Raw genomic sequence first — 14,788 nt, 5'->3', positions numbered from 1 at the left:
TTGCTCGCTAACCTGAGTGAGACTCTCAGGGCTTGCTGTATATGCCCACCTTGTGACCCTCAAGGTCCTTAACGACCATCGCTGGAACAGTGGTCCTACCCCAGGGCCTTGTCTAAGGGCAGGAAAGCATCCCCCTGTGGAGCAAGCATGGCTGAGAGGAACCAGGACAAAGACCCTGTCACACTTGATCTGTGCCCAGGGCCACCTTGGACCAGTTCTTGAGTCAGCTAAACTTGACCACCTCAGAGGCCAGCTCAGCATAGAACTTCCTGGGATCAGGCCTGGGTGCCTCTTGTGGGACAAAGGCCAGCATAGCTCTCATTCTCCTGTCACAGTTGCAGGGTGTGTCCTGACCCAGCACGGTAAGGATGGCTGGAGATCCCCGGGGAGACAATTTAACCATGTCTGGGGCCTGGTGTGTCTCACAGCAGGCTTTGTCCACGTCCGCGTCTGCATGGCTTCACTCCCCACCCCAGGAAGGAGCAGGGCTGAATCAGAAGTCAGGATCAGGGTTTCAAGGTCAGCAATTCTAGCTTGCTCCGAAAACATACCCTGAGCCGCAGCTGAGGCTGCAGGCATTCAGGGGCCAGGCCGTGCTCCCTGAGCTGCACAGGGAAGGGACTGGGTGAAGGGTGGGGAAACTGGTCTCGGCGGGCGTTTGTGACCAGGGACAACTCTAGAGCAAACACTGGGGGTGACTCAACAAGCCCAGTGACCCCAGGGTCTCAGTGAGACACAGTAATCCACACCTCCCCTTCCCTACTCTTTGGGGCTCCCCTTCTTTCCTGCTGTGACATCTATGAAGAAAGTCTCTGCTAAATGTCTTCAAAACACAGAGAGAACTCTGGGGACAGGTGTTGGCCCCCAAACCACCTAGCTCTCTTATGCCCATTTTAAAGACAGGGTACAGTAGTAGCTGGCTAACAAAGGTTGCTGGGGGCAGCAGGGGCTCATGCGGATAAGGCAGAGGACAACGCATGGGCCATCCCAGTGCTAAACACACGTGGACCCTTTGCTCTTTAAAGAGACCCAGTGTCAGCTCCCACCTCAGTCCTCCAGGGACTAAATGGGCATATTTCCTTGACCCTACAGGGAACAAGAGTCAGGGATGGCAAACTTTGGGGACGAGCACAGTACACATCCTGCAGGTCCTAGAGGGCACCCGTGGGATTTCAAGCAGATTGGGCCTACAGGTGTTCTCAGCATGAGCAAAGGGTTCAGCCGACAGACTGTAGGACATCACTGGAGCTGGGGAAGCAGCTCAGGTGGTGCAGAGCCCGCCTAGCATGCCTGAGGCCCTGGATCCTCCACTTAGCATGCCTGAGGCCCTGGATCCTCCACCTAGCATGCCTGAGGCCCTGGATCCTCCACCTAGCATGCCTGAGGCCCTGGATCCAATCTCTAGCATGCACCAAGACCAACATGGTATGTAGCACCACATAATCCCAGCACTCAGGACTCAGAGACAGGAGGATCAGTAGTTCAAGGCCCGTCCCTAGACTATAGCAATTCTGAGGCCAGTCTGGAATATATGAGACCCTTGCTCAACTAGCAAACAGGGCTGATGAGATGGTTCAGAGGGTAAAGGCACCTGCTGCCAATTCTGGTGACCCATAGAAGAGGAAGGAAGGAAATGATTCTTGCAAGCTGTCTGCACAAACACCCTGGCAAATGCATGCATGCACAAGAACAGGAGTCTCTCACTCGCATACACACACACACACACACACACACACACACTAAGTTAGAAATACAATACAGAAAATGACAAGAGAAAAAGACAGATTTTCAAGCCAGATCTTTGTCATGTGATAGTGGCCAAAAGAGGGAGCGAGGAGAAAACATGGGAACAGCTCAGATGTCCAATGACAGGAAAATGGCTGAATAAATAATGGAGCCTCCATTTGGTGGAACATTATGCAGTCATTAAAAATTATGTCCTCGAATCGTATTTATTGTTGTTGGAAATTGCTCAGCATGTTCAACACACTGTTAAGAGATTTAAAAGAAAAAAAATGAAAGAAAGCCATTTTCACGACAGCCGCGATTTACAGGGAAGTCGGGAAATGGAATCCTGGGAAATTTTCAACAGCAGATGGTCCCGCAAGCTCCCAGAGAGCACAGTGGGGGTCACGGGGGTATCAAGGGGAGAGGCTAGACACACCCACTACCATGCTTCTTGTTCATTCGCTTTCTACTTTTAAACTCATGAGGAGACCAAACATCCGAAACCAACATGCCCACGTTCACCCCCAGGGCAGCAGAGGCGTCCTCCAAGCCCCTGGCTTCCCACACTTGATTCTCTTCCCAGTCTGATGTCAGCATTTGGGGACCACTGTGCCTGTGCCTGCGTGAGTTCCCAATCCTCACCCAAGCTGCAAACTTAAGGTCTCTCCTAAACTGCAAGATGGTGGAGGTGAGCCGGGCGGTGGTGGCGCACGCCTTTAATCCCAGCACTCGGGAGACAGAGGCAGGCGGATCTCTGGGAGTTCGAGGCCAGCCTGGTCTACAAGAGCTAGTTCCAGGACAGGCACCAAAGCTACAGAGAAACCCTGTCTCGAAAAACAAAAAAAAAAAACAAAAAAAAGAAAAGATGGTGGAGGTGGGGCCTCTGCCAGGGCGGAAGTCTTTGGGGCATTGCTTTTCCCTGGGGCCACGGACTGTTAACAAGTGTCATTGCCATCTGCTGCCTGTTCCGCCGGCACACGTCCGCCCGCGTCTGCTCATTCTCCTCATTACAGTGCATAAATCCCTCTGTACGCCCCACCTCCACCTGCCACATCGGTCTGCAATTTGTGCAGTCGCTGGTGCAGGGGCTGGTGCAGAAACGAGTTCTGTGGGATGCTGCGGGACTCCAGGTGGAATGCTCTCGGGGGCTGGACATGTCCAGCCACCAGCTTTTCAGGGACCCTGTTGCCTTGAGTGCATGGGCTCGAGGGTGCCATGGGCCTAGAAGCCAGACAGGTAATGGCTCTGAGATCTGAAAAGGCAGGCCTTGCCTCTGGCATCTGCCAATCACTGGGCTTCTGTATAGATCACAGGAAGTAGTGAGCCAGTCACCCTGTATGTCACTCGACCCTCTCGGCTTAAGAGGCGGCCACTCTCATTGCCCTGAAGGTAAGAAACATGGGCACTACCGTTACCTCAAAGGAATGCAGGTTCAGGCAGGTTGGGAAATTTAGACAAGGTCAAAATTAGTGAGGGGTTGCCGGGCGGTGGTGGTGCACGCCTTTAATCCCAGCACTCGGGAGGCAGAGGCAGGCGGATCTCTGGGAGTTTGAGACCAGCCTGGTCTACAAGAGCTAGTTCCAGGACAGGCTCCAAAGCCACAGAGAAACCCTGTCTCGAAAAACCAAAAAAAAAAAAAAAAAAAAAAAAAAATTAGTGAGAGGTTGAGCCAGATGTGGCAGCGGTTCATACCTGCAATCCCAGCCCTTGGGAGGCCAAGGCAGATGGATCACAGTGACTTGGTGGCTAGCCTAGGCTACATAGCAAGTGCAAGACTAGCCTAGGGTATAAAGGAAAATGTGAAGGTATAGATAGAGCTGGTGTACAAGTTCAGTTCAAATCTGACTCCAGAGCTGAGCTATAGTGGTTGTGATCTGCCTCAAGCTGACTCCATGATGGACATGGGCAGAGGAAGGACGAGGCAGGTTAGTGGGACAGAAAAGGCCTCTGCTTTGCTGGGCTCTGGAACCTCAGTCAAGGCATCTGACATCCCGAGGCTCACCCAGTGTCTTCACAGGAAGCTAACACAGAGTCCTTTTAGCTTGGTTGGCCCCTGCAGAGAGGCCACCATCACGTGTCCTCAGGCAGATAAGGTAGCAAGCCTTACATGGCCTTCCTAGGCCTATTTGAATACTTGATCCCCAGTTGGTGGACCGATTCGGGAAGGACTAGGAGGTGTGCCACTGGAGGCAGGCTGTGAGGTTTCCAAGCCCCTGTCATTCCCAGTTGGCTCTCTCTCTGGTCATGGTTATTGTCTCAAACACGTAAGCACTCGGCTCCAGCATCATGCTTGCCTGCCTGCTGCCATGTTCCCCACCATGATAGTCATGGACTTACTCTATGAGCCCCCAACAAACTCTTCTGCAAGGTCATTTGGTCATGGTGCCTTATCACAGCAATAAAATAAGAAACAAGACATACCATAACCACAAGTCAAGGAAAGACACCTGTACTATCCACATGTATGCATTATTCATGGTCAATAAAAATACTAAATAGAAAGTCCTAGAAGTCATAAGTCTTAAGTTACTTCCTGCATGTGTATGTGTGTGGAAGCCAGAGGTCAGTGCCGGGTGTCTTCTTCACTCACTCTCCACCTGATTTTTTGGGACAAGTCTCTCATAGAGCCCGGTGCTCACTGACTCTGCTAGGCGGGATGGCCAGCGAGCCTATGGGCTTCTGTTGTCCCTGCCTCCCCAGCGCTGGGTTTACAGGTGCAAACTGTCATGCCTTGCTTTTGAATTTGAGTGCCGAGAATTGAACGCAGGTCATGGGTTTGTATCTGAGCTATCTCCCGGCCCCTTAATGACTTTGAATAGACAGTCACAACTGCTCTGTTCTACGGGAAGCTCTAACTGTATGGTAACTTTTATCACAGGAAGCACAAACGGAAAAACAGCCAGTGCACACAGGTTCCATACTATACAGGTAACATCTTAGAACACATCCTCAACACACCAGGGGTGTCGGATGCTCACTCTGCATGCTGTGCTCCAGGGAGCTGGGCTCGTCGATGTAGGCAGCACTGCTTTTAATTCTCACTTTTGTGCAACCCTGGATTCTTGCCCTTTGCTCGGGTCAGGGTAGGATGGAACGAAAGCTTGGGCCCCCGAATATGCCTCCTGGCCCATAAACTGCCTCCTTCCGGGTCTTGAAGAGCAAACACAGCTGAGAATTCTGCTCCTGGCCAAGGGCAGGGGAGGAAAGGTCCTCTGTCCCTGGAATAAACTCTGGGAAAGGTGCAAGAGGCAGAGTCTGGTGGCTTCCCAAGCCAGCACCAACTCTGCATGGGAGTGTCAGGCTCGACGAGACCAAGGACCTGGGCGCGTACAGCCTGGGCTGAGCAGCACCAAGGAGACTCTAGGCCATGAGACTCCACAGTGAAGACGGCAGGGGATATTACGAGGTCCTTGAGCCGAGTAAAGGACAGTCACCCAGGTTGGAATGGACCTCTAGATGGCTGCATAGAGAAAAAAGGCACCTTTGGAAAATTACTTCCCAAGCATGCAGCCATTATGAAGTAGCTGGGTCACAATGCCCACACCATCAATACCCAGTCACGGCAACCCTGACTGCGGTGGTCTGAATAAAAATCACCTCCATAACCCATAGGGAGTGGCACTATCAAAAGGTGTGACCTTGGTAGGGTAGGTGTGGCCTTGTTGGAGGAAGCACGTCATTGGGGGTGGGCTTTGAGATTTCAACCGCTCAAGCCAGGCCCAGTGGCTCCCTCTCTTCCTGCTGCCTGTGGATCTGGATGTAGAACTCTTGGCTTCCTCTCCAGTACCACATCGCCTGTGTGCTGCCGTGTTTCCCACCATGACTATAACGGACTAAATCTCTGAACTGCAGGCCAGCCCCAATTAAATATTTTCCTCTTTAAGAGTTTGTCTCTTCGTAGCAATAGAAACCGTAACTAACACATCACTAAAATAAGATCCCCCTCATATGCCTTGAAAGCTGTACACATTCATCCTCCAGAAGGCTCCTTACACACCCTGGGGGATGTCAATGATGTGTCACATGGCCACCTGCTCAGTCAGCTGTGCATACCAAAGCAAGGGTCAGGGAAAGCTGCCGGGATGTAGGCGGCTCATCAGCTAACAAAAGTCCCTTTTCTTTCATAATATGAGAACTTCACATCCGGGGCAAAGCTAGACAGCAAGAAAGCTCACACCCCAGTCTCCTCGCTGCTCTACAGCAATGCGTGACCAGGCTCCTGACAGGACACCTGACGTGAGCCACCACTGTGGTCCCTTGCATGGTGTCTCATGGACCTGGAGGCTCAAATGCTCCTCTCCCCAACCTGAGATGCTCATCCAGGATTGGTCAAATGAAAACTTGACTGCTCCCGGTGTCGTGGTGGTTGAAGTAACAAGGCAGCTCTGGCTTCAGGGACACAGCTTTTCCAGATGTCTGACAGACGTGGTCAACCCGCAGCCCTCGGGGACGGCGCAGAATCACAGACCGACTTAAAACATGAGACTTGTTTTTGCAATTCTTTACGCTTTGTGACTGGACTGCACGGTGCTCAGCTGTGAACCTTTGTAGATGACATCTGTCACAAATGTCAAAAGGTTGAATGCACTCTTTCAAGTTAGCAGCATGCACACCCCAAAAGCTGTTCTCTGGAGACACTGTAGACCAATTTCTCAAAGCGCAGGGCAGCTGCATCTTAGACAGGTTTCCTATCTTTCTCAAAAAACTGTCTGGAACCTTCCTTGAAGCCCGGAGAATAGGCAAGTAGCCTTGCAGGAGGAGAAAAGGAACCGAGAGCTGTTTCAGGAAACCTGGTTGCACTTGAGGCCCATTGGTGTGTAATCTTTGGCCAGCTGGTGACCACAAAACTGGGGTCCAGCAAGAGATTTCCAACATGCCTGCATAGCTTCAAGGGTCTCCCCAGTGCCAGGGATGCACAATGCCGCATCTCAAAGGGAAACTACATTGGTCTGAATGACGAGAATACACTCATCCCCTTCTCAGAGCCTACCTTTGGGGAACAGGAGTGATAAGTGGGGCCGCAGGCATTTTTCCAGCAGAGCCCAGCACAAGCTCAGTCCTGAGCAGGGAGGTCCCATAGGCTCCCAAGAATGTAGGATAGCCTCAGTAGTAGGTCAGTGTCCTGGTCTATCAGAGATGGCTTCTGCGGCCCCACCCATCCCTGAGAATCTGTGGGCCGTTAATAACTGTGTAAAGGCATGGCAGACGTCTGCTTTAGTGGTGAAACCACTGGTCAGGTGCCACATTCCTAAAAACAGCACCTCACCATACTCTTGTGAGCAGCCCTAATGAAACTCAGTGGGGGTGGGGGGGAATGAAGAAAGGGGGCCTGGTTGGAAAGAGGAAGGGATCAGTGGAGTGGGAGGGACAAAAGAGGGTGATGGGGATGAATGTGATTAAAATACGCTGTATACGTGTATGGAAATGTCATAACAAGCCTATTATTATATAAAATATATACTAACAAAAGCTTCAAATAAATTTGTTGTTATTGTTTCAAGACAGAGTTTCTCTGTGTAACAGCCCTGGTTGCCCTGGAACTCAACTCTGTAGAGCAGGCTGAACTTATAGACACCTGCTTGCCTCTACCTCCTAAGTGCTGGGATTAAAGGCACATGCAGCCTTAATTTGAAGACTTCCTGTCTTCAAATACACTTTTTTAAAAGTCCACTTGCTATTCACTCCTCAGGGCTACTGTCACCCTGAGACAGGATGTGACGGGGACCAACTCCAGGAAGCTCAGAATGGCCCAAGCCCGTCGCCTGTTGCGGGTCACTCACCTTGCAAGGCTTCTTTGGCCCTGGCCAGCTCCTGCCCCTTCTGCACCAGCTGCACCCGAAGCTCCGTGGCTGAGAGGACCTCGGAGCACTTGCCGCCCTGTGACTCTTCCAGGTCCTTGGCCAGCATCTCCTTCATCTGCCGGAGAAGGTGCACTTCCTCCTGAAGCTGGACCACTTCCTCCCGCAGGAGCACTAGGGGACAAGAGCAGCTGGTCAGAGGTGGGGGACCTGGAAGGGCTCAGGTGACTCTTGTGAGCTGTGCACACAGGACCTTTTCCCAAGTGGGCCCTGGACCCACACCCGCCATTCTCCTGAGCCTCCGATATTTCTGTGACCACTCAGCATTTCCCTGCCGGCTACAGACGTAGGCATCAACATTCTGACCACAAGTTACCCCATGCCTAGGGAAGTTCTATGTGTGATTTCTTGTAGACTCCCCCAAACCTGTGCCTGGTACCAACAGGATCCCCACTTTACACATCAGGCCACTGACGCTCAGAGAGGTGAAGGAACTCTGAAAACCAGGCTATAGTGCGCCACTGTGTGACGCTGGTGGTGAGTCAGGGTTTGGATAGTGTCACACTGGAGGATTGGTGACTAAGGGCAGTTACATCTTGTAGAGCACATGCCCCATGGGAGGAGGGGGTTCTGCAACCCACAGAGAACATAGCATTGACAGGCATAACCCCAAGAATGGGGGCACCATGGGTATAGGACATAACAGCATCTATATGCAGCCCTGTGTGTGCTTCCCGAGAGCCTTGCATCTTCAGAAGGTACCCAGGTAATGAGACTTTAAAGATGAGAGCTCATGGAACATCACCCGCCACTGCGGTCCTGCAGGCCCTGGGGTGTCCCTTTAAGACCAATAAACCTCAAACTGCTAGGAGTGCTGGGGGCAGCACTGTGCCCTCACAGGGGCGGGTGACACAGGAGGGGGCATGTACAGGTCATGCCATCGTGTACACGATCACATGTAGGCCTTCGTGATGATCACACTTACGATGTCATGTCAAGAATGGAGCTACCAGGTGTGTTGGCGCACTTGCTTCACCAGTGTAAGAGGTCAGTCTGAGCTAATAATGAGTTCCGGGCCAGCCTGGGCTAATAACGGACTCAAGGCTAGCCTGGGCTATATAGCTTTCTTAACCTCCTCCACCCTCTGAAAATGAGGTGGCAGGGGAAGAACCAAGCTGAAGGACACAGTGACAGCTCTGGAAACAGCCCCAGGGTCTCTGCTGTAGGCAGGTCCAGCTCTGTTCCCTCCCATTCCCAGCCACAACAGCCAAGGTCTGTCCTACTTCCCATCATCCTCCAGCTTTCCCTAAGCTCACCCCCTTCACGTGACAACACATCTGTGCTCCACTGCGCATCCTCAGGCAGGTTCTTCCCCCAAAGACCCCGGAGTGGGGAGGCACCTGGCTGCTCTGTCTTACACTGGTGGACTCCAGTGGAGGCTGCTGACTGTCACATCCCCCTGAAAACCTGCAAAGTAAGTTTGCGTGGTCCTGGCCCAGCCCCCACTCCAGGCTGGAGGTTGGATCACAAAGGGCCTTAACCCCAGCCACCTGTCCCTTGCTCTGGCTTGCCATCTTTAGTGGCACCCAAGTCTCTGGAACTCTCCTCCCCTTTATCAGTGGTCTTCATTTGCCCATCCTGATATTAAATGAATGGCTTCGATGTGTCTTCAAGGCACTCTGAGGAAGACACCGAATTCTTATTGTCCACGCAGGCAAGCAGTGGTTCCCAAGAGGCCCTGTTAGTCCCTTGCCAACTCTTCCGCAAATTTTATGTCCTTTCTTGGGGTCTTGTTTGCTACACAGCACAGGGAGCCCACTCAGTCAGGGCTGCCAGATTAAGAAAAACACAACAAAGTAAAATCCCAGACACATGGGGGCCTGCCCTCAAGGAAGCCATGGGTCGTTCTTAGGGTAAGTATATCCCCAGTAGCGTGTGGAACACGCTTAGGCTTGGCATTCGCTTGGGTTGGCCTACATTCTCATTTGACCATGCGCACTGTTTCTTCCCAGTGGGGCTGCCCCCTCCCACGGTCACAGGCGCAGGAAGCAGAGTGAGCCGGGGCTGGCATTGCTAGAACACCCTGAGGCAGTGGGTGCACGTGGAAAACACAAACAGCTGCTGCACCTGAGCTTGGTCAAGAGCGAACGTGGGGGTGGCCCTGGCACCGCGCGCACCACCCCAACAGGTGTGTCTGGCTCTGAGGTCCCGCCCTCCAGCCCAGCCCAGCCCACTCTGAAGTAGCCAATGGGAACCAGGCACACCTAACAGGAAAACAGGCTGGAAAAACAACTAAGGGAAAACGAGAGGCTCCTGAGTTTACCAAGCACCCACACTGGCTGCATGAACAGTACAAAATGGGGTAAATGGGCCCAAGGGCAGAGAGTGTGCCTACCGTGCCCAAGGCCCTGAGTTCCATCCCCAGTCCTACCCCAAAACAAACCACTTAAACGTGCCCGGCACCTTGCCCACAGTCCATGAACCACCAAGACGCACAGCTGGCTTTGCCGGCTGCATGGAGGGGACCAAACCCACACATTAGAAACAAGGGACAATGAAGAAACTCGAGTTAACTTTGGCTTTCCGCCTCAGAGGGTTTGGTACCTGCAGTGTGTGTCCTTGGACACGACATTATCCCTTCCTGGGCCTTCATAATGTACTCGGAGGGGCGCACTCTGTGCAAACCCACATGGACATTACTGCTGGTGTGTGGGAACAGAGACTGGACTCTGGTGTGTGGCCGCACAGCTCAACACACTTGCCAGCAAGGACAGGTGGCTCACTGGGTTCAGATTAATGAAGAAAAAAACCGAGCCAAGTTTCTCAGCCGCACAGGCCACACTCGCCTCTCAGGTGTGGGAGGCTAAGGCACTGGGCAGTGAACAGTACAGACTACTGACTCTCCATTCTAGTGAGTGTAGACAGCCATTGAGGGAGACAGGAGGAGGAAGGCCAAGCTGCTATGCCAAGATGCCGCAAAGGCTCGTGGCCTGCTCACAGGAAGCTTCCGGGACTGTGCTGGCTTTGTCCAAGCCCAGAAAGGCAAACAATACCATGGATGGTAGCCCCCTGCACTGGGGAAACCACAAGCCTCAGACCCCCTAGGCAGGGAGCAGGAAGGGAGGGATGCAGAGGCACCAACAAAAGCCGTAATCAGGCGACTGTTGCTTGGAGATCCTCGTGCCTCAGGGAGCTGCTTGCTACCCCTGGAGCTAACTTACCCACACAAGAGGGCCCAGGTGCCTCCTCCCTGAGGAAGAGGGTTGCAGTATACCCTCCCAAGAGAACACATCCACAATCGGTGACCGTGGGAGCTGAGCGGAAACCTGCTAATCCACATCTCCGTTCATCTCTAAGAGTTCTGCTTTTAACAAGCTATAATTTCCCAGCCTCCAATGCAGCTAGGGTTGCCCATGCGATCCAGTTTTGGACAATGGAGTATAGGGGGAAAAAGGTTGAGTCTTTTTACATTTTATCTTCAGAGAGTGGATTTAACGGCTGGAGCAGCAACAGCTGCCTAGTAATAAAGAGGCAAACAATGTCTTAAGTAGATTAATCCCCACAAGAACCCATGAAATAGGTACTATTACTACCACACCAGCTTCATAGATTGGGGGTTTGAGATAGAGGGAGGTTAAACAATGGGGCCAAGCTCACAGATAAAGAGAAGAGCCAGGCTTTGGGGCTGGGTGGTCTGGGGTCAGCACCCTGTTCTGGCTTCTAGAATATGGTTCTATACTGGGTCCTGAGACATTCTCTGGGAACAGTGATGCTTGCTGATTTTCTCATGCAAACATCCCCACCACGTGTCTACAAGAAGCACATGAAGCAAGCCAAGAGAGCTACAGAGTCCTGGGCCATTTAACTGTCTGGCCCTCCACAGTGTCAGACCATCCACTGCACACTGTTATCCAAGACATCATTCTAAGGCTCAGGAGAGGAACCCAGGTCTTTATCAGTCCCGGCATGGAGCGAGAGTGGAATCTTGCGGCCTCGTCACCGGCATCATTGCCCCCAGCCCCACTCCCCCAGGGGTAAGCTTGTTCTTGCTCCCCATGGTGAAGTAAATCTCAGCAACTGTTTAAGTGGGGGTCCAAGCCTTTGTACCAGGTTCATGGTCCCTGCAGCTCCTAAGAATGTGGGGTTCCTCAAAGACAGGGATAGGATCTCCTCCCATGCACCCCAGTGCCAGCTTCGGGCAGGGCCCTGGTGGGCGTGTGTCCCCAGTGCCGGGTGCTTCAGATAGAGGCAGGCCAGGCAGGTTGAGGCAGTTAGTGGGGCTCAGTCTTGGCTGCTCCACTTCCTGATGTTAACCCCTGGCATCTGACCTGAATGCTAGAATAGAGCCAAGGCTGGTTTCCTGGCCTTCAATAAACATTAAACAAGGCAACTGTCTCTTAGGCTCTGTTAAACCTTTTAACATTGTGACATAATGCTGCTACCTACAAAGTTCAGGCCCTGGGAACTGCAATGGAGCTAACAACAACAACAACAACAACAACAGACAGGTGGTGGTGGCGCAGGCCCTTAATCCCATCATTGGGAGGCAGAGGCAGGCGGATTTCTGTGAGTTCTGGTTTACAGAGTGAGTTCCAGGAAAAAACACCAAAACAAAACAAAAATATAATAATAATAACAACAATAGTAGTAGTAGTATTTTAAAATCCCTCCAACTCTTATAATTTTAAGTAAGTTTATTAAAATCCCTCCAACTCTTATAATTTTAAGTAAGTTTATCATGTCATGTTGAGCTGCATTTATAGTTATCCTGGGGCACAGGCTGCCCATCAGCCACAGATTGGATAGAAACATTCTGGAAACTTCTAAATGGAGGTCAGGTGTAGTTTATCACCACCAGTTTGCTTTGTTTCGAGACAGGGTCTTTTTTCATAGCTTTGCCTGTCCTGGAACTAGACTGGCCTCAAAGTCACAGAGATCCACCGGCTTCTGCCTCTCCAGTGCTGGGATTAAAAGTGTGTACCACCATGCCTGGCTCAATTTCATGACGGAGATTGTGTCCTCTGTCTTCTTGGAGAAGGCTATGATCTCAGCACCCAAGGAACCCTGAGCCACAGCCTCCCTGACCTGTGGGGTGAGCTAAGGGGCACTCAAGGCCTTTATGAAGGGCAGGGAAGGCAGGCTCTGTCACTAGCCTAGGGGAGACAGAAGAACGGGGCGGGGCAGAGAGAGTCTGTGTGAGGAAGTTGGACTGAGGGTGCTGCCTACCATGCATGGAGACATCTTGGTCACCAGCCAAGCACAAACCTGCTCCTGAGCTCAGACTCTGGCCTCCTGCAAAGTAAACCTAGGGAGGGAGTCGTGTAGGCCCGGAGCTAACCTGTGCTCTCTAGGGGGCCTCTTCCGAAGGCATCTTGGCAGCTCTGTGGACTGTGGCGGGTCCATATTCCCAGGAGGGCCACCTGAACCATATGTGCACAGAAGGAAAGGCAGAGAGAGGTGGCTTACTGATAAAGCAATCACTACTGCCCCCTCCAGCCCTTTAGAGACCATGGCTGCTGGCCTCGTGCTAGATCCTTCCCTAAGGTCGGTCACAGGGTGACCCTGTGCTGGGCCGGGAGAGGCCTGGAGATTCTGGCAAGGTGCACCTTGCCTCTCTGTGGGCCCGTCTGAGCCTGGCAGGTGGCCTTGCCTGAGCTGGCCTTGTTATTGTAGGGTCTGGGCCAAGTCCTATGCAGGTGGTGTGGCTGACACTGAACACTTTATCTGAAGCCAGGAGGAATGAGACACGCTTGGAGGGAAGTTTTGAGGTAGACAGCGAGAGGACAAAGTCACCTGAAGGGGCAGGGCTAGCAGAAATGTGGGAATCCAGCGAAGGGGTTCCTAGTGGAGGAGGGGCACCCGGAAACATAACGGGGAGGGGGCTGGTGGCAGCCCAGGGCTGAGAGTGAGGTCTCCACAGTGGCCTGCGTCCTCCGTGCTACACTGTACAATGGGCAAGAGAAGAGTCTTGGCTGACGAGCACATGTGAAGTTGTTGATCACCTCTGCCTGGGTGGTGCCGACCTCCCCCACCAGGCCCTCTCATAACTTTTCATCTCCATGTGACTGACATTGGTGCTCCATCATCACGGGAACCCCGGAGGACAAGGCATCTTCAGAAATACTGAAGCACAGAGGGAGACGGTGTGGGGGCAAACCAGGGCTGCTCTCTTGAGGGTGCCAGACTAGAGGGTGCACTCGAGGTGTCAGGCATAGCCTCTTCATCTCAATTTCCCCACGATCCCTCTCTTCCCACAGCTGGGCAGAGGATCCCAAAGGCTCTCTAAACAGCCACTACCAATTCCAACTTTTCTTGACGTCTGAGGGGGACGGGGGTCTGCTACAAAGTCAGCTCCGAAAGCACTCAGGATTCTGTGATGGCCAGAAGTGTCACAGGCAAGGGCCAGGATACAATGACTTCCCAGTGTGGGGAGCCAGAGGGAAGGATTGCGGGCAGGGCGAGCCAGCTTCAACGCTACACTAATGCAGCCATCCTGGGCCTGGGTTTGGACCTCCCTGCTTTGTCAGGCTAGGCTTGCCCTGCTCCTGCCCTGGTCCCTGCCTGGGGACCTCTGCCTATGTCAAGACCCCCCCCCCACACACACACACATCATGATTCCTAGCAGCTGGCAGAGAAGCAGCAGGAGATCACCAAGATTCCACGTTCTCTGGGTCTCTGTCATGTGATCTTGCCACTTGGCTGCTCTGTTTCCAAACGGGAAGGACTGCCAGAGACTCCCACCCTTCATGGGTGCTGTTACTCAAGGCCCCTCCAGGCCTGCAGAGCACTGGGTAAGGTGATTCCTATCCCAGTGTGGGTGTGGCTGGGCATGCTGGGAACCAGGTGAGGCTGCCTCTTTTTTCTCGGAATTTCACACCATTGTTTTTTCCTCTGGGGCCTGTTTAATCTGCCTGCCCTGCAGAGGCTGCTCCTGGTAGGACCCTAGGCTAACTGCCCACCACCTTGCTGTCTCCGAGGCCATGGCTTTCCCCCAGGGAGCTGCACACATCCATTCAATACTGCAGAGCTCCTATTTTCTCCTGGGACAGGGCTGTGCAGTGACCATGGGCCATGCCCTGGAGGTGACCTTAAAGCCCTGCCCTGGGAGGGATCCTGTAGGAAGCCTGAGTGTAGGGACAGACTCAGATTTGATCTGAGGATCGTCACTTGGGAATACAGGCCTCTCCGGCCTGCTGGAGACCTGGGCAGGTGCCATGAAGCAGCAAACATCTCTCACCGGGTGATTCCTGGCTAAGGAGAGG

General features: G+C 52.8%; 1 protein-coding gene across 5 annotated transcripts in view; it reads right to left on the bottom strand.

Moving 5' to 3' along the window:
• Positions 1 to 14,788, bottom strand: part of Kazn (kazrin, periplakin interacting protein) — a 911,421-nt gene that overhangs the window by 90,374 nt on the left and 806,259 nt on the right. For all 5 annotated transcript variants that reach the window (XR_009057976.1, XM_057784037.1, XM_057784039.1 and 2 more), the window contains one exon: positions 7,509 to 7,700. Coding sequence is in view for 4 of the 5 variants with exons in the window: in XM_057784037.1 (XP_057640020.1) it covers positions 7,509 to 7,700 (192 nt within the window). In the remaining variant the exon portion in view is untranslated. The remainder of the gene's footprint in view (positions 1 to 7,508; positions 7,701 to 14,788) is intronic.

The sequence above is a fragment of the Chionomys nivalis genome, chromosome 11, assembly GCF_950005125.1.
Source record: "Chionomys nivalis chromosome 11, mChiNiv1.1, whole genome shotgun sequence".
Taxonomy (NCBI): Eukaryota; Metazoa; Chordata; class Mammalia; order Rodentia; family Cricetidae; genus Chionomys; species Chionomys nivalis.
This window is presented reverse-complemented; position numbering and strand designations above follow the sequence as displayed.